Genomic DNA, 22590 nt, shown 5'->3' with positions numbered 1-22590 from the left:
TAGTAAAATAGTGTTTATTGTCAAGTTCATTGTGTAGTGTCACCCTGTTTAGTGTTAAGTTTAGTTGTAGTCTAGTCTTGTTTAGTGTTCACTTCCTCTGTTTAGTATCTTGTTTATATTGTTTTGCCCCCTCGTGGGTTTTGTTTTCTGTTTTATTCATCAATAAATATCCTTAGTTAACCCCTTGTTGTCTGCATTTGGGTTCATCCCTTCACACCCTACCACCATCATAACATATTTGGTATAATACAATGTGTTCGGGTGGTACATTTTTGTTGCTCCAGATATCCCTCCCTCTATCAAATGCTCTGATTTGTTACAAAGCTCATCAACATGAAAAGCAATGTGTCCCAGATTGGCCAGCTTACCAGAACGTTGTGATTGGCCTGAACACCTCTAACGTCAACCAGAAATGTGACGGAACAGAAACATGTTTTATCTTCAGGAAACATGCTCATTGTCTAATGCTTATTCCAACAAAACTGGAAAATACTTTCTTGTAAGTGCAAGACCATTTTCTTTAAAAATACCATTGTAAAACAGATGATCTCTCTGTAGACGGACATTTAATGATAGTCTTATTGGTGGTACTCACTCGAAAGGCTCGCTGGGGTCCGATTTCTGTAGTTGGGGTGGAATAGGGATGCGTTTGTAGTACATCTCCCAATCAAAAGCCCCACGCATAGCATCACCAGCTTGAGTCTCATAGCCAAAGTTGTCATGATCAATAACATCAATCATGGGGCACACTATTGTTTTGCGGCTTCGCGCAATGCGATCTTTAAAAGAAAAAAAAATTAATTGTTAGCTGTGTATAACTGAAGTATTTATGAAAACAATCCTTGCAAGGATGTTTCTCTTACCCAGTAAAGGGGGCAGCCAGTTGACGTTAGCCTCACAGTGCGAGTCTAGAAATGTGATGACTTCACCCTTAGCTGCTGCAGCTCCCAGCAGTCTGGTCCTAATCAGACCCTCACGCTTCTTAGTACGAAGAATTCGTACCTTTGGTATCCATACCATGTACTCCTCCAACTGTGCTTTTAGATGCTCTATGAGATAGAGAAGAATGGCAGTATACATACCAGTGAAGACTTAACCTCAATAACTATTATGTCTTGCATGTTAAATGAACAGATTCAATTCAAGAGTTTCAACAGTACTAGCAATGTAACACAGTGCTATAGCCTATATTTGGAGATATGGAGGAACAAGAATTACTGAAAAGCATATAACACTGCATGAAAAGTGGAATTTTCGCCAGAATGTGGCACTGTAGATTGTTGTGAAACTCCAAGTATACGACTGCGCATGACAATTTGCAGCCAACACCGAAAACTGCCATAAGTTGTCAGAAGTTGACGTGGGTCTTGCTCTGAAGTTGTCCCCCCTTCCCCTAATTCTAGGGGAGGCTTTAACATGTAAATGAACATGCTGTGAGCTATACAAATGCAAATGAGGGTAGCAGCTGGGGGAGTTTTACTCAGGTGACATTCTGAGAGGTTTTAAACTTTGATTTTAATAAAATCTCTGGTATCAGTATAGCCAAATTACAAACTCTTAAATTGTAGCTTGAATTGATTTATTTTCAAAGTATGCTACACTGTTAACCCAGATATTGTCTTAATGATATAAACATTACTTAATATTTTGAGTTTTGGACATATACTTAAAAATATATTATACCCATAATCCTTTGTCCCTGAATATTATGATTATTTAAGCTTTTTTACAGAATTAAGAACTAATAAGAACTTTAACTACTTAAATATTTGTTAAAATGTCATAGAGGTTTTTTGCTCTAATATTATTCATGTTGTTTAGTTTTAAATGATAAATTACCATTTTTGTTAATGAAAGTCACCGTTCAGGTGATCAGTGTTTATTGACATAAACAGCACATTGTACTGTATTTTTCGCAGTTTTGTGTGTGTTTCAGTGGAGAATCAAGTTTATTCAATGACTGACTTATTCATGAGTTTTGTGTTATAATACCATTTATAACACTAAGAGAATTATAATTATAAATGAATTAAAAATAGAAAATCTTTCAACTCAGTTAACTAAGCGGAGATGTTGGACAGAGTAATTCAAAATCATCTTTAAGTTTAATGACAATCATTTATCAAAATATTTTCTTCATCATTTATCACAATACTATCAAAATATTTTTCCCTAATTTTTTTTAAACTATCCATTTAAGTAGATTCAGTTTGTCCAGGCCAACAGTATATATGAATATCTCTGTATGTCATTAGCAATAACCAATGTTAGGTAAAAAAAAAGATACACAAAAAAATTTATTTCAACAATTTTAATTGTTTTAACAGAGTTTTAATCAAGCTCAATTTGTGCATTCTATGCAAACAACATGTCAAACAACAAAATGTCTGTCTGGAAGGGAATGAAGCAAGGAAACTTGTGCAATTACATCACAGCTCAAATACTGTGCATAGTGGCATGACTACAGTTATTGAATTCACATACTGGTAATCCTGCCATACTTGTCCATCATATACATCTCCTAACACACCCTTTGGCATTTCCCGCTTTCGCCTTTCATCTAATTTCTCTTCAAATCCAAGTCTTTTAACAAGTCCTCCCAGAGACTGCACAACACTCTTGTATCAGTAAGAACGTATTGGATGGACATACTCTTCACTGCTCAAATATGTAGTCTTGCTTAGCAAGGCAGAGCCACATTTCTTCCTTAATGCAGACCTCTGCTGTGGGTGATTATAGAATGGGATGTGACCACAAGTCCTGCAAACTTTTGTACCATCCCGTCTGAGCTCATAGGTTTCAGTAAGCATGTACACTGTTATACATTTTGGACAACCCACATACTGTAAGAAGTCGTCACGTAGGATACCAGTCAATTTCATCATGGCCAAAAGTTTCATTAACAAGTGTTCTGGTTTTTCACTTCTGGCCTGATCACTTCCATGCTCCTCCCCATCTTGTATGTGAGGATAGCCTTCACTCTGCTCCTCAGCAAGGATTTCCCCCTCTTCATCCACATAGTCATCCTATGAAATTTTAAAGGACATATTTAAAACACATGCAATGCACATACTCAGCACCACCATTAGACCATTAGAGATGGAAAAGCCCATCGTTAATATGGCCATTTGAGATTGAAAAGTCCATCATGAATGTGGCCATTTGAGATTGAAAAGTCCATCATAAATGTGGCCATTTGAGATTGAAAAGCCCATTGTTAATATGGTCATTTGAGATTTAAAAAGAACATAATTAATATGTTCATTTCTCATCAATAGGGCCATTTGAGTATGAAAAGATTTGAAAACTGTAGTTGAAAAAGATCATGTGCATCTCAAACAGCTAGCTTTAGTGCAATGAACCAGTTAAGTACTTTGTGGGAACTTCATCCACTTCAACTTCATTTTAGGATTTTTTAATACTTTATAAAGTGTGTTTATACTTTAGTTGCTTTCATTAGTTAACTAACAGAAATTTAAGAGTGGAAAACAATCATGTGGGTGAAAATTGTTAGGTTTTCCCATTTCAGCTCTGGATTAGCATGTATTGAACTTTATACTAGTATATCCAAATGTAATTTCATGCTTACCACACAACAGGAGATGTCCAGGAAAAGACGAATGCTTTGGTCATCTGCTGTTTCGTCTGAAAAACAACAAACAGAAGATAACGTTATGCATTATAACGCGATATTCCTATTCAATTATAATTTACTATTAAAATAACAACAACAGTGATAATCAACCACATTTAACTCCAACGTTTTTGTTTAACTTGTTGATTTTATTTTACTTTACTTGTTGATATGTTTTAGTATTGTTTAAAATGATAACATACGTAAAGCAAGCCAAGCTTATATAAAAAATATGTATTTATGCTCACCGTTGTCTGAACTGAAATTCGCTGGGAGCGTTTCTTCAAATTCTTCAATCACTTCTTTTTCTGGGTCCTCGGAGTGCATTTCACTTTCACCAATCTCTCTAACTCCAGTAAAGTTATCTTCCGGGTCTTTACACATGACGGGACATCACTCACAGCGGATTCATGACTGGGTAGCAGCAGGCTCTGTACGTTATCTGACGTAGCCCTTTTGGATTTTTTTCTCCCAAACTCCATTTTTTAAATAGCGCTTTCTGTGGTCAAAATACTGTGTATGACACACTTCAGTGTTGCAATGTTTACAGAAGCGCCGAGGTCGTTTCTTCAGTCTTGGGACTTACATCTTTCAACTGACAGCACACGGTGTTGATTTCACACAGAGCTTCCGGCACATCGCGTTTGTTGTTTATATCATACGCATGCGCACACGTCTCACAAGATTTTCCTTATATCAATAACCTCGCATGTGATTGGAGGAGCCCGACAGGCTTCTCGCCTTCGTCCAATCATGTGCGAGGTCATGGTCACGGCTCACACAGCAGTGTCGACAAGCGTAACAGACGTTTGGTTTGGTGTTTGTAACTCTCCAAGAAGAGCAGACGGGTGCACAATCCCAAGATTGCGGTAAGAATAATTTTATGTATAAGCATATTTTTTTAAGTAGCCCAAGCTGTGTGTTTTATAACTAAGAGGTGTTTTTTGTCTTGTAATTTACAGGAGGCAGTACGGCGTCTCTGAGGCACACTACAGGCGCTATGAACCAGAGCAAAGGTAACGTTACGATTTAAAGAATATGTTTTTATTCTTGTATAAGGAAATAGATACGTTAATAGATCCGAGCTTAAACCCACACATTTTGTTTTCACAGACTAACGTCGCCTCATAACAAAGCCGTGACCTCCGATTTGCTTGGGGCTATTTCAGCAAGTCCAGATTTACTGCTGAGAATGACGACATTGTTTGTAAGTATAACTTCTAATGTTTTTCCTCATTTCTTGTTTAATTGTACCGTGACTCTTTTTATTAATACCAGTCTCATTTAATTGTTTTCCAGCTGCCCGTAAGACGTGTTATGAGTCGGTACGCCGGAGTTTCAGATACAAACAACCTGAACTCGCATCGCAGGCGGAAAATGCGAAAAGTTTAGCTCGGAGTCGATCCAGAAGAAAAATGGTAAGATTTATTATATTAGATCAGTTTTTTGTCAATGTGAGTATTTTTCAGGTCACTTATTGTCCTTATTGATTGTATTACAGTTGCTGGAAGCGAGACGAAGTGTGTTGGCTGAGGATGAGATGGACATTTGGAAGTGCGCCACCATAGATCTCATATCTGATGAGGAAGACGGCATTGTTGGCGGGGTGTCTGGATGGATTGTGTGGCCACCGCCCTCTCGCAGCCTGGAACTCTCCGAGCTCTGTGCCACGCTGCAATCCAGATTAGAGGCGATACCAAAGTACCGGGCAACTCACCATATACGCGTGAAAAAGTGACTTTTTTACAACGTTTTTGAGGTTTTTTTTCAACACTTTGAAAAAGATTTTTAGGGATCTTTCCCGAACATCTTAGGCACTTTTTAACGTGTTTGGAGTACAATATAAGAGACATTATGCTGCTTTGTACATAGTTGTGTGTTTATAAATAAAGCTCTTTCTTTGAATAAACAGCTGTGTGTTTATAAATAAACCTCTTTGTTTTCTCTTATATTCCTTGATGTTGTGAATAATGTAGTACATAGCACAATGACATTAATATATAAAAAATGATAACATAAATTATTTATTATTATTATTATTATTTATTGGGGTTTACATTTATAATGAGCCAGGGTGCCTAATAACCCCCCTCTTTAGAGTAACGGCCCGACTTGAATTTACTCACTCGGTATTGGCTGAAGCCACTACTTTTAAACAAGAAAAATCCCTTGTGATTGGCTTGAAGTCATCTGCCAACCATTCACGGGGGATTTTACTTGTTTAAAAGTTGTGGCTTCAGCCAATACTGAGTGATTACATTCAAGTGGGCCGTTACTCTAGTTTTGCTGCTATTCACATGCTAATTAGGCCAGAGACGCTCTAACTGGCCGGCAGAGATTTCGCTGCTATTCATATGCTAATTAGAGGCATCGCCCCCGCGCGGGGCTCTCCACCTACGTCATGGTTCGTTTATGACGATTTGTGACACAGACAAACGCGAAGCTCGCTGCTGGTAAATTGAGGAAAGCTGCCGAAAATTCGGGAGATTTTCGGGAGCCTACAGGCGCTTACGGGGACGAAAATCCCACTTTTCATGCAGTGTAAAACCTCAGATCAGGATTTTTACATTTAGTAGACATTCTAATCCAAAGTGAATAACAAAAGCAAGGAAAACAGCAAGGTGATTTGTCACAGAAAACAGTAACATAAGAAGTGCAGTAGAAAGTCACTATTAGCTTAATAAGTTTTACCAATTATTAGAGACACAAGACATTTAGGGACAGATAGAAGATTTGAGTTTTTAGGATAGGTATGTTTTTATTTTTGCATTTATCAATAATCAAAGCATAATAATATTTTGTGTCCTCTGTGTTAAGCTTATAATTACAGTTGTCAGCAATACTTCATATTGTTGCAGTGGAACTCCTCAGAGAGTTATTGCCATGAGGTGCCATGTCCAGTGGTCAGTATAAGAGAATTGTAATGAAAGCGTCAAATTTTAACTGCTCTAATACAAGATACACACATTTGCATGGTCCTGTTAAGCAAATAAAGACACTGATGTGATGAATAGGACATATGGCTTTGCATGGTTAAACAATATACATCTATTCTCACTTAGGGTGTACTCACTTTTGTTGCCAGCTATTTGGACAATAATGCCTGTATGTTAATCTATTTTCAGAGCACAGTAAATATATACTTCTATACAAGGAGCACATTGACTACTGTAAAATATATTCAAATGTCTTTTCTATAGTATTGTCCCTTGAGCAGACCCAGGATATCTGCCAGCCCACGCTTTTATAGCTGGCAAGAACCGGCCCTGTGTGGATATACAGTGTACAAAATATTGGTAACTTTATGTAGTTAATATGGCTTAGGTTAGGTACAGAGGATGGACTGGCACAGGTTGCTTCTTCTCTTGATCCAATATTCTTATTAATGGAGAGAGGAAGGGAATGAAACATGCAAAATGTGTATCATTAAATGTATTTGAGGCAATATGTGGTGAGGTGTAAAGCAGAGATGACGTCATCAGGAATTGCTGTTATAAAAGCAAGGAAGTAGATACATGCAAGACTCGCCTGGATCAAGTGTAGTCCATCTGTTCCTACTTTTATGAGCTGCCCTACCTACTGTATTCATTGTCAGTTTTTTTTAATGTCTTGTTAAAGGTGTATTTTGGTCCTTTTTAAAGTCTTGATTTTGTTTTTCAGATGTACTAAAGTAGGTTTTCATGGCTTAACTGTTAAAACAACTTCATTTTTGAATGTTTTACATTATTTTACACCACCTCTCTTCCCAGTCTGTCTCAAAGCCCTTTCTACTGAACCGCTCTGATTGGTCAAACTGGTCTGGTCTGCTGTAATTGGTCAAATGCTTAGAGTGTGTGTCAGAAATATCCCGCCCCTTATGCAACAGCAAGCTGTAGCCTCTCAGATGTAAACAGTAACAATCGCATCAATTCCCTTTTTAAAATCATTCACTCGACATTGCGTGAGATGAGGGCGGTATGGGGAACTCCACCTTCTTCCTCCAATCCTAAAATCTTATTGAATAACAGCAGTAGATAAACTGGCCTATGTCTTTTCAGTACACACAGCAATGGCTAGAAAACACCCTTGCAAGTGTTAAAGCAAATTAATTTAGATTAAATTGATCCCACTCTCCGTGGGATAAGAGGTAAGCTAAGGATTATTGGTGCAGACACAGAGCAACGTCGTCCCTGGTGCGTTGCTGGTGTGACCCTTGCCATCCCTGAATCTCTGGTGTGTCTGCCGAAAACATTTACATTTATTCATTTAATGAATACGCTTTTATCCAAAGCGACTTACAATTGCTATATATGTCAGAGGTCGCACGCCTCTGGAGCAACTAAGGGTTAAGTGTCTTGCTCAGGGACACAATGGTGGTCACAGTGGATTCGAACCTGGGTCTCTCACACCAAAGGTGTGTGTCTCATCCACTGCGCCATCACCGCCCCCACATTTCCAAGATGCGGTCTGTCTTTGACAAGAAAGCCACTCGTTTGTCACTAAATTCTTGGTAAGCATGATTTATATACTCTAGGTGATTACAAACAGGAAACAGGTGTGGTGAGGAACTGGTAGTGCAAGGGATGATGGGTAATGCAGTCCGGATAGTGACAGATGAGAGACACCTCTGCAGGCCAGCAGAGGGAGCCATTCTGGCTCTCATTACAATAGCGTGCCTCTGCCATTTAATTTATGATTGGCCATTTCTTACGAGCGGACCCCCTTCATAGGTTCTGCCATGTACATTCGTGATGCACTTCGGCCACATGAGCAGGCCCGGTCAATATGAAAGAACAGAGCCACTGGAAGCAGTTGTTTCAAAGGTAAGTTTATATGTTTTTGTAAACATTTCATATGAATATAAACAAGATTATTACATTTTGCGAGACAGCAAATGTTAACATATTCAGACTAAGATGACTGGTGTAGTTTAGAGGAATGGCGACTGTTACCTCAGATCGCCAATTACACAAATTGACTCAAATAGTCGTCCTAAGATGTGTGATATGGCATATTAATACAGTTTTTTGATGTTTTAAAATCCCTATCACACGGTTAACCGTTAACCCATGACAATTTCTGTGAGCCTTTAATAAAGTGAGTCAAAACCGGTACTGAGTCAGAACTCCGCCACCCCACTTCGGCTTTTGTCAAACAAGCGCCCAGTGTTCCCAGCTTAGCAATAGCGACACAAAATTTAGTGACAAATGAGTGGCTTTCTTCTCAAAGACAGACTGCGAGCACAAGTTAACTTTCCCGATTGCTCTGTCACTGAGAGGCAGGGACAAGCAGCACATTCAGTTCACCGTCAGTACGGCAGGTAACTCGTCGATAAATGAGTACAAAACAGCGTTTCAAAAAAACGGTGTCTAGTATGTTGCTTGGTCCTCTCTTTCAAATGAAACAATAATTTAAGTGTTTGGACATGAACTTGAAAACATAAACATATGTTTGTCACTAAGACAGAGGCTGCTTGAAAGTGACTAATGGTTAACAAGTTAACAAACATGGAATTTACATGTGTTATTGAGTCATATTAAGTTACAGTACTATTTTATATTCATTTCATAATATTTTTGGGTTGTCTCCTGTGATTTCAAATTTATAATGACCAACCCTCTGATCTGTGGCTGATACTGTAACAGAAATGTTATGTTTTTTTCCCATTCTTCCTCCTAGAGTCTGCATAGTTGGTTGAAAGGTCTTCCGTCCATCCATTGATGAGGATAGCAAGGCCTTCATTCAACTTCATGCAGTAAGTATAACATTTAATAATTCCTATTTAAAATGTATTGGGAATGTCTTAATTATCTGCTACATTTAAGTACTGCTGCACTTTATTCTTTATAGTCAGATCATCCTTTTTGTGTCACGGTAGGAAATCCATTGTTTTCATCCGTGTCACGTCTGTTTCCATGTGCTCGTTAGGATGATTCCAGCCACATGTGTGTTGATTCTCTCGCTCCAGCTGATCCTCATCACCACTCCGCTATATCTACTCACCGCTCTCTCAGTTTGTTGTCAGATCCTCACTTCATGTTCATGCTGTGCTCGCTGGATTACTGTGTTTTGTTCCCGTGTTGGATTAGTGTTCGTGTTGTCTTTGTGTGGATGTTCCGGATCTGACCATCAATGGAAGCAGCATGCGATCGCTCCCCATCTAGAGAAATTCCTACAGAGAGCCATCAGCCGAATGGATCGTCAGGACAAGGCGATAGATGAGATGGGTCGAGCCTCACTGTTCCTTACATTTCGCTCTACAGCCCCGCACCTTCACGAGTGAAGAGATGAAGGTAGCTTTTGTACTTTCACTATTAACTGGGAAGGCTGCCCTCTAGGGGACGGCGGTGTGGGAGAACCAGGACATCTGCTGTGCTTCGTTCCATGCCCTCTCTGAAGAGATGAAGCGCGTCTTTGACCGCTCCGTCGCCGGGAAGGTGGCGGATAGTCATTTCACTGATCTTCGCCAGGAGGACAGGTCCGTATCAGATTACGCCATCAGGTTTCGTACCCTGGCAGCGGAGTGTAAGTGGAACGAAGAGGCGCAGTTGGATCACTTCCTGCATGTGTTGGCTGACCGCATCCAGCAGGAGATTCGCGCTGTTGAACTTCCCACCTCTCTCAACGGTTTAATCAACCTCACTATCCGAGTTGACAACCGTCTCGCCCAAGCCGCCAAATGGAGGGGAAAAGCAGTTCTAGCAACCAGATCGGAGACCAGTCCCGGGAGGAGATGATCAGGCGGAGCTGCCCGGTAAAAGACCAAGCCCGATAGTAAAACTGAGGCTACTATCGGGTGGGATCTCTGCCTGGAAGACCTCTTCTACATCGACACTCCTTCCGGTGAAACTATGGTGGTCCACCCGCTCACACGACAGTCAGGCACTCCTGGCACTGATTCTGGGGCGGAGGGTAACTACATGGACTACACTTTTGCCAGAAAGCTCAAAATTCCTCTCACCTCTCTCATCTAACGCACCCTTTGCGCTTAACGGACACAAACTACCAGTCATCACCCAAACCACCATACCTGTCTCACTCGTTACATCTGGCAATCTTACCGAAGACATTTCTTTTTTCATCCCGGACTCACCTCAGTCTCCCATGGTTCTTGGACATACCTGGTTACATAAACACAATCCCAAAATTGACTGGCACCTTGGTTCTGTTATTAGCTGGAGCGAGGGGTGTCATCAGTCTTGTCTATTGTCTGCTTGTCTCACTGTTTCTGAGTCTGTTTTTCAGGGGGAAGCAGTGGATTTGTCTAAAGTGCCCGCGGAGTACCACGACTTGAAGGAGGTGTTCAGTAAGTCTCGGGCCGATTCTCTCCCTCCCCATCATCCCTACGACTGTGCTATAGAGTTATTGCCAGGTACCTCTCGGCCTAAAGGCAAGTTATATTCTTTGTCTGTTCCAGAGACAGCGGCCATGGAGAAATATATATGCAGTTCTCTAGCAACGGGGTTCATCCGTCCTTCCTCTTCTCCAGCGGGGGCGGGGTTCTTTTTTGTGGGGAAGAAGGACGAATCTCTGCGACCTTGTATTGACTACCGAGGGTTGAACAGCTTATGAATGAGAGGTTACAGGGAGCGTCCGTCTTCACTAAATTGGACTCACTGTCTCTGGAACAGACAAAGAATATGCTAATCATTTGGTTCACATCAGGGAGGGGGATGAATGGAAGACTGCTTTTAGCACCCTTAGAGGCCATTTTGAGTATTGTGTCATGCACTTCGGGCTAACGAACTCGCCCGCAGTCTTTCAAGCACTCGTTAATGACGTGTTGCGAGACATGGTAGATCTATTCATATATGTTTACCTGGATGATATATTGATTTTTTCTTTGTCTCTCCAGGAACACGCGCAACACGTACGAGGAGTGCTTCTGCGGTTGCTAGAGAATGGATTGTTTGTCAAGGCGGAGAAATGCGTTTTTTGTGCACAGTCTGTTTCCTTCCTAGGACATATCGTTTTCACTCAGGGCGTTCGCATGGATCCTGACAAAGTTAAGGCTGTGGTAAATTGGCCATCCCCAGAGTCTCGCAAGGCCCTGCAGAGATTCTGGGATTCGCCAATTTTTATCGGCGTTTCATTTGCAATTTCAGCCAACTAGCCACACCTCTGACCGCCTTGACCTCCCCTAGAACTACGTTCAGGTGTAAACTCAAGAGTTGCTTTGTTTCAGCTCCGATTCTCGTCACCCCTGATCGATCACGTCAGTTCATAGTGGAGGTCGACGCATCAGAGGTGGGGGTAGGAGCAGTTCTTTCGCAGCAAACATCCTCAGATGGAAAGGTCCATCCATGCGCGTTTTATTCCCATCGTCTATCTCCTGCGGAAGTTAATTATGACATTGGCAATAGAGAGTTGTTGGCGGTCAAACTTGCATTAGAAGAATGGCGTCACTGGTTAGAAGGTTCGGGTGTACCTTTTATTGTTTGGACTGATCATAAGAACCTTAAACACATTAGAACGGCCAAAAGATTCAACTCCAGGCAGGCTCGGTGGGCTCTTTATCCGGTCGTTTCGATTTTACACTTTCCTACCATCCGGGTTCTAAAAACACCAAACCCGATGCTTTGTCTTGCCTTTTTGAGCGTCCCGATTGTCAGATTTGAGCGAATTTTGCCAGAGACCCTATTTGTCTCTGCGCTCAGATGGGAGGTCGAATCGAAGGTTTTGACAGCCTTAGAAGGGGTAGCGCCCCCGACCCGTTGCCCACCAAACTGCTTATTTGTACCGGAGTAGTTACAGTCCGACGTTATTCAGTGGGGTCATTGTTCCAGTGTGGCTTGTCATCCAGGGGTGAGTCGCACAAAATTTCTAATTAAGCACCGATTCTGGTGGCAGAGGATGGCTCTTGACATCCATGATTTTGTTTTGGCTTGCTCCGTCTGTGCTGTTGGTAAGACTTCCAATCGCCCCCCTGATGGGTTACTCTTACCACTGCCAGTCCCTTCGAGACCCTGGTCCCACATCGCACTAGATTTTTTTACTGCCCTCCCAGGGTAATACAGTGATTTTAACCGTAGTGAACCGATTCTTGAAGGCGACCCCCTCAACCAAGGAGACAGCGGTAACTGTCGTAGACCACGTCTTCCGCTTACATGGCCTTCCGACAGACGTGGTCTCCGACAGGGGTCCCCAATTTGTGTCCAAATTTTGACGAGAATTTTGCAAATTGCTAGAGGCGACTGTTAGCCTTTCAGCCGGGTTTCATCCCCAGAGCAACGGTCAAACTGAGCGAGCCAACCAAGATGTGGAGAGGGTGTTGCGATGTTTGGTCTCTAAGAATCCCTCATCCTGAAGCCAACACCTCTCTATGGTGGAGTATGCACACAATTTGTTGTCAGTGTCATCTACGGACCTATCACTGTTCAAGTGTAGCTTAGGTTACCAGCCACGTAATTTTTCTAGAAGTCTCGGTCCCCTCCGCACACGCATTTGTTCAGAGGACTCACCGAACCTGGACCAGAGCTCGTGAAGCTCTACTCCAGGCGAGGTCGCGCACCAAGGCTAAAGCCGATCGCCACCGGTCCAAGCCTCCCGTTTACGTCGTCAGTCAAAAAGTGTGGCTTTCTACCCAGAACATTCCGATGCGATCCGTCTCGAATAAGCATGCTCCCAAATTTATTGGCCCGTTTGCTGTTGCCAAAATCATTAATCCGTTAACAGTTCGCCTTAATCTCCCTCCTGCGTACAGGAGAATTCATCCTGCGTTCCACATTTCCAAAATTAAACCCGTGCTTCGTTCTCGCCTTAACCACCAGTCCCGGTCCCCCCCCGCCTCGTCTCGTAGGTGGGGAACCAACCTATTCGATTAACCGTATTCTGGACTCTAGGCGGAGTGGATGCGGATTTCAGTACTTGGTGGACTGGGAAGGTTACGGTCCGGAGGAGAGAAGTTAGGTTCCTGCTTGGGACATATTGGATCATAGCCTTATTGATGATTACAATCAACAGGTATTAGGCTGGGAACGTCAAGGGACGTCCTAGGGGAGGGGGTACTGTCATGGTAGGAAATCCATTGTTTCCTCCATGTCATGTGTTGTGTTTGTACTCACGTCTGTTTCCATGTGCTCATTAGGATGATTCCAGCCACCTTTGTGTTGATTGTCTCGCTCCAGCTGATCCTCATCACCACTCGGCTATATCTTCTCACCGCTCTCTCTGTTTGTTGTCAGATCCTCACTTCATGTTCATGCTGTGTTCGCTGGAGTAATGTGTTTTGTTCCCGTGTTGGATTAGTGTTCGTGTTGTCTTCGTGGGGATGTTCCAGTCTGTTCCTGGTTCTCACCATTTGACCATCATCATTACAACACCATCTTCACCAACCAACACTTCACTCACCACCGTAGTCCTTCGTTTCACCATTGCAAAGACTCTGGATATTCATCAGCTCTGTCATAATCATATCATATTTACCTATTTGTAAATAAACATTCATTGATTTCCTGCATTTGCTTCCTCCTCATTTTACGAGTCGTTACAATTTGTCAGTCTGTGTGGTTTGCAGCCTTTGTTGTTGGCACAACAGTTAAAGGAGTTTAACACCAAAGTCTTATGAAAACTGATGACAGGCCATTGCATTTTTTATTAAAAAATAAAATCTCACACGTGGTGGTAATACGGCCAGGGATGCAAAAGGAAGCCTTATCATTTTTTTAAATTGTATAATTCACTTGGCTCACATGGTTTACTTAAATCTGATCATTCAGTTCTGACAACTAAAAGTTTTTTCCTCTTTTGTAGATTAAAACAAATGTGGTGGAATTTATTCTCTGGACAGAATCCACGAAACCCTTTCCTTTCGTCCTGGACATGGGAAACATGCAGCAGATCTCTCAATCTTTTTGTAGTTATTAATTGCAAGCTCTGGAACAAACCATACTACTTGCAGCTGTTGATGTATGTTTTAAGTGTGGCGCAACCTTCTGCTCTCTCTGATGGAGCCAATACGGAAGTGACTTAAACGTCACGGACACTACTTCCATATTTTTTTACAGTCTGTGGTTTAAAGTAATTTTACATGTTTGAAAATAAATAGCCCAGGCAATGTGCTTCTACATGAGAATTGCTGTAGTCTGTCATTTTCCAAATGAAAGAATCCTCTGCTGATCGATTCCTTTGTACATCTTTGTTCACGAGGAGTAACTTTAATAAATTAAGTATTTTTTGTCAAATACTTTCCATACCGTGAAACTTAGAACATCTGTTCTGTAAAAAAAAACTTTACACATCTAATGATTTTACTTTTAATTTAACAATTACATTTTTTCCTAAACTGCTGTAGTTTTGTTTATGTACGTTTTAGTATTTTATTTATTTATTACTGTAAAATTACAAATTCTGTCTTAAATTCAAACAATTGATTCAACCTGTTACATTGTTACTTCAATGTGCATAATTTATGATATTTAATAAATATATTTATACTTGTCAGTAAACAGTCCTTTAAATGATTTTGCAACTGCCAACTGTAAAAACGTTTGTAGTTATTTTGCAGTCAAATAAACCTTTATTTGGTGTTCACAATGGTCTTGATTTACAATAAAGCACATGATAAAAATAACCCAGCAAGTATAACCCAAACCCAGAATATTAATCCCATTATTGATTAAAATGACTATATGTTGGGTTTTTTCAACAACCCAGCCTGCTGGGTTAAAATGTGTTACCCAACGTGCTGGGTTACTTTAACCCAGCATGTGTTCTGTCCAATATTTACCCAGGGCTGGGTTGCCAATTTGGTTGTTTTTAACCCAACCATTTTTAGAGTGTTACAGCTTGCATCAGCACAAACCATTGGCATTAAATAACAACTGTCAGGATTTACTAAATGCACGCAGTGAATAATAAGTGCTGAAAAGGTGTGGTCTATTTTTTGTTGTTGTTGCAATAAACCTTTGCAATTGCATATGCATTTTGGATTTTCCCTTTTCAACACAAAATGTATGGGGGAAATAATTTTAATGATTCACGCAACGTGATTTACTAAGGTGTGATATTACTGTTATTTGGGCCATAATTTAACATTGAAAAAAGCATGTTTTAAATCATTTTGCGCTTGAAATGGCTGCAATTAGTGCTGATAAGAGATACGTGGTACCATTAGATTTTTTTTAACATGCATCAGTTTATTTGGAATGCCAGAGGAACATATTATTCAAAGATATTGTTTGCCAAGTCATGTTGTTTTTTTATTTGCTGGATGAAATAAAAGAGGAGTCACTAGGAGAAGTCACACAATACCACGTGTTTTAAAGCTTCATTTAAACCTTCATCTTTGTGTCCTCTGGTTCTTTTCAGTGTACTATGGCTTTGTTAGCTGTGATGTCTGTGGTGCTGAACTCAAGGGCATTAAGTAAGGGATAATGTAGAGGCAGCCGGTAGTTATTGGGAAATAAGCCCCGACAGTGTGATCAGGACCCGACGCGAAGCGGAGGGTCTTGTATCACACTGAAGGGGCTTATTTCCCAATAACTACCGGCTGCCTCTACATTATCCCGCTTATTACACGGCTACTTGTCACATAAGAAAAAAACTGGACATTAATATGAATTTGAAACATTTTATTGGCATATTTGTTTTAAATTAACATTTTTATCCTTCCGCGAAACTTTGCACAGATGCATAAAATGATCGTAATACCTTATTAAGATCCTCTGCTTCATACTTGTCTGTCTCCATTTTTTTCTCTTTAACCAGTCTTTGAGAAGCTTTAATGCCCATTCTGTATTTTTTTGTGTGTTGGCTTCGTAGCTGTCATGCTCTATTTTGTCAAGTTCAGTCTCAGTAAGCTGTCTGTGTCTTGTCGTGGTTGTCGAGTGTTTGTCACAAGATGGCGCCAAACAGACAGTAATCTTTATTGATCTTTATTGGCGCGGAGCGATTTTACTCGTGCAAGTAGTCCGGCTATGCGTTATTATTTTGGAGCGGTTATTATTTGAAAAGAACGAACCTGCAAATGTCTCAACTGACCAATCAGAATCAAGCATTCCAGAGAGCCGTGTAATAAGTGTTAATAAATCACCTGAAACTCATCAGCTCTGCTAATTTTTGCGACCCTGAACTAATTTGCGCTGCTCTTAATAGATTGCGTCGGTCAGTATGAGTGTTGTGCCTGTGTTATTTAATTTGCACCTTTTTAGTAAATAACCTACAGATATTACCACTTCCATCTGCGCTTTTTTGGAATTGCACTCTCGCGCAAATTTGTCCCGTTTATTAAATCTGGCCCTATATCATTATTTTTGCTATTGTAACTTTGAGAAGAAGATTCTATTGTACAATATTAAATCATAATTTAATCATAAGTTAAACAAAACTTTTTTTTGATTGGTTGTAGCGAAGATGTTTTTCCTCAAATAAAAAACACCACGAGCATCATGCATGCTTTAATATGTCCTTATAATTCATCCATCTATCCAACAAACTGTGTTTACTTGACATCTGCATTATACTGTAAATTCCATATTTATAACTGTATTCCGGGATTACCTCTGCATATGGTCTATACTACTCCTCAGTGTAAGGTTTTATCTGAAAATCTAACAGCAATGGTTTGGCTCAGCTCAGCCTTAGACGTTTACTAAGTCAAAGCATTTCTCTGTAAATCTGCAATCTTCATGTTGCTTGTACCTTTGTCACTGAAGTCATCCACCAGAATGATCTCAGCAATGAGTTGGGGTGGTGAGCGGTTAAGAATGCTGTGAACTGTGCGCAGTAGTGAGGACCAGCCTTCGTTATGAAAGGGGATGATGATACTTGTGTTGGGAAGCTTTTCTGCATACAGCTTCATCTTACAGCTGTAGATGAAAGAAACAGCCACAATGTTATGTAATATTCACACTTCTTATATCATTAGGGGTCAAGCACCGAAGGTGCTGAGCAGAGGTGGCAAGTAACGGATTACATTTACTCACGTTACTGTAAATGAGTAGTTTTTGGTGTACTTTTACTTTTTTAAATAGTTTTTAAAATCTGTACTTTTACTTAAGTATGTTTTGTTTAAAGTATTGTACTTCGCTACATTTTAAATCATATCCCTTACTGAGTAAAAAAACAGACCCGCCTCAGTTAAAATCTTATGAAAGAAACCCCTGGTCATATTTAGGTGACCACTTTCCACTGACGTGAAGCGAGTGTTTCATTCCAATTAGGGATGCTTAACGATTAATCGCGATTAATCGATAGCAGAATAAAAGTTTTTACATCATATATATGTGTGAACTGTATATAAAAACCTTGTATAAATAAATGCACACACATGCATGTATATATTTAAGAAATGTTTACATGTGTATATACATTTGTATATTTATTTATAATTTATATTATATATAAATACCTAATATATCAATATTTTTTTTCTTCTAATTATACATGCGAGAGAGAGAGAGAGAGAGAGAGAGAGAGAGAGAGAGAGAGAGAGAGAGAGAGAGAGAGAGAGAGAGAGAGAGAGAGAGAGAGAGAGAGAGAGAGAGAGAGAGAGAGAGAGAGAGAGAGAGAGAGAGAGAGAGAGAGAGAGAGAGAGAGAGAGAGAGAGAGAGAGAGAGAGAGAGAGAGAGAGAGAGAGAGAGAGAGATCTGACATCAGGTACCCAGGTCAGGGAAGCTAGAAGACAATAAACGTGTCAAAAGTATATAGCCATGGCACTCATCTCATTATATGCTCATTTAAACTATATATAGTTTAATAAAAGAATGTATGTTACCAGCAATACAACAATTACAACCTTACTATAGTGATTGTATTTACTAGCTGCTGACCACCTTCAAAAATTCATAACTCACAGGTAAAATTCCATAAATGTTTCTTGGTTTAAAAAAGCTTTTTATTTGATTAACTTTTTGTTATTGCACTTTAATTGTAAAGATGTTCCTACAATTAAAAACAACTAGTTTGAAATTTATATTCCCTTGTCGTTTTTTGAACCATACTACAATCCTCCTCCTCTCCCCGCTGTAAAAAAAACTTATACTCTGAGTAAAGTTATAATGACTTACTTTTAACTTTTACTTGAGTAGATTTTAAGAATAGTACCTGAAAAAAACCTCAAAAATTCAATGTTCAAATGGTTATAACTGGTGATCCATTTGATCTATGAAATTTCAACTTAGTAAACGTGAATGCTCTTATCCCGCTTATTGAATTTGATACTTTACAGTAAGACTCCTCCCATTACAGTAGCGGCCATTTTGAAATGTACAGTATTTTGTTTTTTCGCTACTCCTCCTTCAAAGTTATGAAATTTGGCACAGGTGATATTTGGAGTGACCCGCATAGAATTTTGATTAGGGATGTCCCGATCAGGATTTTTTGCCCTCGAGTCCGAGTCATTTGATTTTGAGTATCTGCCGATAGCGAGTCCCGATCAGATACTTCTATAATACATAAAAAAAGATTAAAGAAGAGCGAAAAAAAACTGATCCAGGATGTTCCGTTATGTCATGCCGCACGCATTGCTGTTTCTGTGTGGAATCAAAAGGGTCTAACTCTGTGCCAGAGCATAACTATTGATGTGTTAAAAAATAATGAGAATATAGTATATATGTTCAGGGGTTACATTGAGGTTTGTTTTGTGGGGACGCTCTGTTAGGAGGGAGGGTTCGAGGGGTAACATGTTTTATCCTGATGACAGCAAAGCCATTGGTGTGTTTAAATGACATTTTGGACCTCTGATAGGATTTTATCAGCAATGGGGACTTGTGACTTGGTGACTTGGACTCGAGTTGACTTGAGTCGATATTTTTGTGACTTGACTTGACAAAAAAAAAAAATACTTGAGACTTGACTCGGACTTGGAAGTTAAAGACTCGGGACTTGACTTGACTTGAGACACGATGACTTGAATGACTTGAGTGTTAATCACATCATGTTTTCAGTTTGAATATAAAATATATTAACTATTTTAAAAAACAAAGTTGACCCAGCTGGAGTGCAGGCTGAGAATGGCGTTGTCATGACTGAATCACGACACTATCATCAGTCATGCCCTCTCGTACCTTACGCACACCACGCCAACTTAGAACAGATATCAACATGTCAGCCGGAGGGGTAGTTAACATATTAATAAATAATAATAATAAATGCGTGAACATAACGAGATTGACGCAAAATTGGTTCTGAAACTGTATCTCGGTCATTCTTTGATCAATCAAAATTAAATTTGGTACACTTCATGTCGACCATGAACTGGGGGTATGAAAAAAGGCTATTTTTGCCCATAACTACTGAACTGTTTGTCAGAAAATTATGATCTTTGTGTCTACGCAGTGGCTCAGTGGTTCATGTAGGTTGTCTACAAACCAGAAGGTTGGTGTTTCAATCCCTGGCTCCACCGGACCAAGTGTCGAAGTGTCCTTGAGCAAGACACCTAACCCCAGCTGCTTCCGATGAGCTGGCTGGCGCCTTTGCATGGCTGACACCGCCATCGGTGTATGAATATGTGAGTGAATGGGTGAATGTGAGGCTAACTGTAAAGCGCTTTGGATGGCCATATCTGTTAAAAGCGCTATATAAATGCAGTCCATTTACCATTTTCTACGGATTCCTTGCCTCATGCCGCATCTGTCGATGTGTATTATGCCGGGTTTGACCGAACCGCCTGTCTGCCATTTTGAAATTTTTCATAAATTCCTATAACTTTTGAAGTATCAGAAAAATCGGTAGGAAGCTTCGGCATGATGTCCTGAGGGTACCTGGGAAATAAGAGTACAGCGCCACCTAGGTGTTATAAACTATAACAGTTCTTAGCAAACTGCATATAACTTCTGAATACTTTGTTTGATATACATATTCTTTGTGAAATTGGAGTTACTGGTTTATGCCGATCGCCAGAGGTGTAAAGTACTCGAGTAAATGTACTTCGTTACTGTACTTAAGTATTTTTTGGGCTACTTTGTACTTGTACTGAGTATCAAAAATATAGGCAACTTTTACTCTCTACTCAATTACATTTTTGATTGGGTATTTGTACTCTTTACTCCACTACATTTGAAATGACACTTAACGTTACTCGCTACATTGTTTATTCGTCAAATAAAAATGAGACGAAAGTGTCAGAGAGTGATGATGGATAGAATCTGTGGTCGCGAGGTGTTACACGCACACACACAACTGAGGGACTTCATTTGGCGCTGCGCAGAGCAATCGTATGAAATCAAAGTACTGCGAGAGCGAATCAAATGCATATGGAGAAGTCTGGTCTCGCGGTACTTTGGTGTCAAACGCTGAATGGCTTGCGTTGAGCCGCCGTAGCGGGACATCTGCGTGCTGCGTATGTCATAAACTGTAGAGAAAAGTTTGCGTCTGGACTAAAAGAAGAGATAAAGAGCAAACATATGGATGCATATCACATTTGCTTCAGTCAATGGAACCCTTTGTTAAACATGTGATGCTACAATCAAAACAAAAGTGATGCGCGATTGCAGGAGGGTCATCCCGCAACTCAAAGGCAAGCACAAATGTTTGTATACTCTGATGCTACTTTATCAGCTAACCTGAGCTGGTACATAACTTGATATAACTTACTATATAAGCCTAAATAAACCAGCGATGTCCTGTACTGATTGCCCGAGTAACTTAAGTACATTATAAGATTGATAATAAGTGTACAATTTCACTGTCCTCACATTTAATCAAGTATGCTGTAATGTATTTACTGTAAAGAGGGATGCATGACGGAAGAAATGTAGTGCACTTAATGTGAGATAGTGGTGTTACGTACTACATGTGTATACAATTAATCTTTCAAATGGACAACTTCACGTTTTTAATATGCATTATCATATTTCTGTTGGTGTAATTTTAGTTTACTGGATTTTTTTAAAATATTAAAATTATATCTTTTTTAGGATAGGCCTATATAAGAATATTTGGTAACACTTTACAATAAGGTTCATTAGTTAACAGTAGTTAATGTATTAACCAACTTGAACAAACCATGAGCAATACATTTGTTACATTATTTATTAATCTTTGTTAATGTTAGTTAATAAAAATTTAAGCTTTAATTGTTTGTTCATGTTAGTTCAGAGTGCATTAACTAATGTTAACAAGATTTAAATAAAGTATTAGTAATTGTTGAAATTAACATTAACAAAGATGAATAAATGCTGTATAAGTGCATTTCATTATAAGTTCATGTTAACTAATGTAGCTAACTAATGTTAACTAATGAACCTTATTGTAAAGTGTTACCATATATTTATATCACAAAGTTAGGCTATATATTTTTCAGCATGGCACATTTAAATTTTATGTAGATTTCTAGACCAAAATCTCATGGCATTTAGTTGAATAAAATTAGACTAAAGCTAAATCAATTCAGATGACAAAAATATGACTAAAACTAAATTACATTTTAGTCAAAAGACTATGACTATGTTTAATCTGTGTTTGTTCTGCCAGGTCAAAATTTTGAGGTGTTTGATTTCTTTTCTATATTAGGAAATAAAACCTCATAAATAAACTTTCTTAGTTTTCACTGCCCAGACCTACAATGTCTCTTTGTGTTGAGGACTAGTGCATCTTTGACCCAACATTCAGTACGAGTAAAAATACTTGAGTACTTTTAAATTGGGTTACTTTAATACTTTTACTCAAGTCGTATTTAAATTGGTGACTTGTAACTTGTAGTGGAGTAATTTTTACAGTAAGGAATTTGTACTTTTACTCAAGTATGGCTTTCAGCTACTCTTTACACCTCTGCCGATCGCAACAATACCTTGTTTGTCATTTTCAAACATTCTGTTCATGTATTATTGTATGGCATATGGTAGATGATTTTTTCGCTACTCCTTTTACAAATTTTGTTTATTTTATGCCAGGTTCTGTTCGTATAATGTTTGGAGCAATCCGCACAGAAATGACCGAACAGATTTTTGATATTCTGTTCTCTTTCTTAGAAATATTGCTCCAAAGTTGACCGTGCCTGTGACGTTGTCTATTGGTCATAGTTTATTACTGTATAT

General features: G+C 39.5%; 1 protein-coding gene across 2 annotated transcripts in view; it reads right to left on the bottom strand.

The window, feature by feature from the left end:
* The window catches only part of galnt10 (UDP-N-acetyl-alpha-D-galactosamine:polypeptide N-acetylgalactosaminyltransferase 10 (GalNAc-T10)), an 86666-nt gene that overhangs the window by 39011 nt on the left and 25065 nt on the right, over positions 1-22590 (bottom strand). For both annotated transcript variants that reach the window (XM_065287682.1, XM_065287683.1), the window contains exons 4-6: positions 17255-17421; positions 864-1049; positions 596-779 (exon numbers count right to left, since the gene is read on the bottom strand). In XM_065287682.1, coding sequence (XP_065143754.1) covers positions 596-779; positions 864-1049; positions 17255-17421 — 537 coding nt within the window. The remainder of the gene's footprint in view (positions 1-595; positions 780-863; positions 1050-17254; positions 17422-22590) is intronic.

This window comes from Paramisgurnus dabryanus, chromosome 18 (assembly GCF_030506205.2).
Source record: "Paramisgurnus dabryanus chromosome 18, PD_genome_1.1, whole genome shotgun sequence".
Taxonomy (NCBI): Eukaryota; Metazoa; Chordata; class Actinopteri; order Cypriniformes; family Cobitidae; genus Paramisgurnus; species Paramisgurnus dabryanus.
Note: the sequence above shows the minus strand (reverse complement) of the source record. Positions and strands in the feature narration are given on the sequence as shown.